General features: G+C 31.9%; 2 protein-coding genes across 2 annotated transcripts in view; both read left to right on the plus strand.

The window, feature by feature from the left end:
• Nucleotides 1–1,915, plus strand: part of LOC119592046 (transcription factor MafK-like) — a 32,431-nt gene that overhangs the window by 29,672 nt on the left and 844 nt on the right. The window contains exon 2 of the mRNA XM_037940840.1: nucleotides 1,737–1,900. Within this exon, the coding sequence (XP_037796768.1) occupies nucleotides 1,737–1,900 (164 nt within the window). The remainder of the gene's footprint in view (nucleotides 1–1,736; nucleotides 1,901–1,915) is intronic.
• The window catches only part of LOC119592047 (transcription factor MafK-like), a gene marked incomplete at its 3' end in the record, with an annotated part of 8,055 nt that overhangs the window by 1,688 nt on the left and 4,452 nt on the right, over nucleotides 1–1,915 (plus strand).

Raw genomic sequence — 1,915 nt, forward strand, 5'->3', positions numbered from 1 at the left:
GGTGATTTGGTTCTTTCTCGCAGTTGATGTTGCAAAGAATTGAAATTGTCGATGTTTAAAAGCGAAAAAGTTAGCAACATGTGTCCTAAAGAGGATGTGATTTTCAATGCAATTTAGGTAAAGTCAGTGATGGATGGTCAAACTTTTTCTTTTTAGTATTAATGTAGTTTATGAGAAGAGTAAGTGGGGGTGGGGGGGAGGGGGATGTATCTATATATACATATGTAATGAATGACTAAGATTCAAGAAGAAAAAATATATAATTAGAAATTGTTGATAAATTAGTTAAAGCTGAATTTGAGCTTTTCTATATTTTTTATCACTTTTATATGAGTGAGTGCAGCTCTGCGAGAGATGTTGCAGTGCTTTCAGTTGTGCAAGTTGGAGGTTATAATGGCTTTCTATACTAGGATTCATAGTATGATATATAATCCTACTTGGCAACTCGCATCCAAAATTGTCCTAATCATTCTTTTAATTAGATTTTTATTTAGGATTTACTTATTTATCAACTTTAATGCTACATCATATTTTTGTCAACAACTATTGGAAATTGATATTGTACTGATAAGAAAGCGGTTTGTTATGACAATTGCATGGCTGAACAAAATTAATGAAAAAATCACTGGGAAACATGAGTCCTATGCTTATTATTTATATATGCAAGGAACTTGTGGTCAGTTATGAGTACCTATTACTTGTTTACATATAATTAAGTATGTTTTCTCAATATTACAAAACTAGTTTTACTGTAACAAGAAGTGGAACCAAAATCACTGAAAGAATTTAGTATTGAGAAATTATATTTAATTATGTTTTGTGTCAACACGTGGAGGTATAATCTATGGAGAAGATAGGGCGTGCATGTGCTTCACTTATGGGAGTGACTATAACTACTTATATATTTTCCCAAATGATGCATGGCATGATGTCATTTTAAAAGTCACAAATGGTTTTTGAAGTTGTACTTCATTAAAGAGGGAATTATTAAGGGATATGGCTGAGTAGAGGGAGCCCCTCCAACTGGCATTTTGTTTCACGTAATAAGAGATAGAACTCGGGAAAATATAGTGACGGAGTGATTTTCAGTTACCGTTCAACTATAACTAGAATGTACAAAGGAATTTTTTTTTTTAAGGGCCTATCATGCTTGGGTAAAAAAATTAATCTTTTTTCATCTTTTTTATTGCTAAAGGTATTGACTAAAAATAAACTATGACTATGTTATCATTTTGATTTTTTGAATAATAGAATAGATATTTGATGTCTCTCAACATTTTCTGTACTCCTTTCTTTCATCAAAAGGAAAGCATCAGAATGTCACAAATGTGAAAAGTTAATTTTTAATTTTTATGATTATGAGGACATAAAAACGAAAACAAACTAGAAATAATTTAGTTTTCAAAGATTGTAATTTGTTGTCATGTATACAGCATACCATAAAGCTAATGTATACAAGTATTTTAAAAGTAATTGCTTTTCTTCTAAAATATATGCTATTATGACAAGATAGAATCTGATTTTGATTTGCAAAGTAAGTGTCAATATTCTTTTCATTTTATTTGCTGGCCAAATTTTTTTTATTTTTGAGAAAAAGCCAAAAGTTTTGCCCAAATGGTAGTCCCTTGAAGTAGATTGTAAGTTGAGTATTGTATGACCCTTAAATTTGTAGGTTTATATGCATGTATGTATAAATGAATCAAAGTAGAACTAGCAGTGTTACCTCTTGTCACCAGCCCCCGCTCTCACCATCACCATGTGACATCAGTGACGATGAACTGGTCAGCATTAGTGTAAGGGATCTCAATCGGCAATTAAAGCTGCGAGGTCTCAGCAGAGAAGACATTATTAAGATGAAACAGCGCAGAAGAACACTAAAGAACCGAGGTTATGCTGCAAGGTAGTATGAAGACTC

Source organism: Penaeus monodon, chromosome 29 (assembly GCF_015228065.2).
Source record: "Penaeus monodon isolate SGIC_2016 chromosome 29, NSTDA_Pmon_1, whole genome shotgun sequence".
In the NCBI taxonomy this organism is placed as follows: Eukaryota; Metazoa; Arthropoda; class Malacostraca; order Decapoda; family Penaeidae; genus Penaeus; species Penaeus monodon.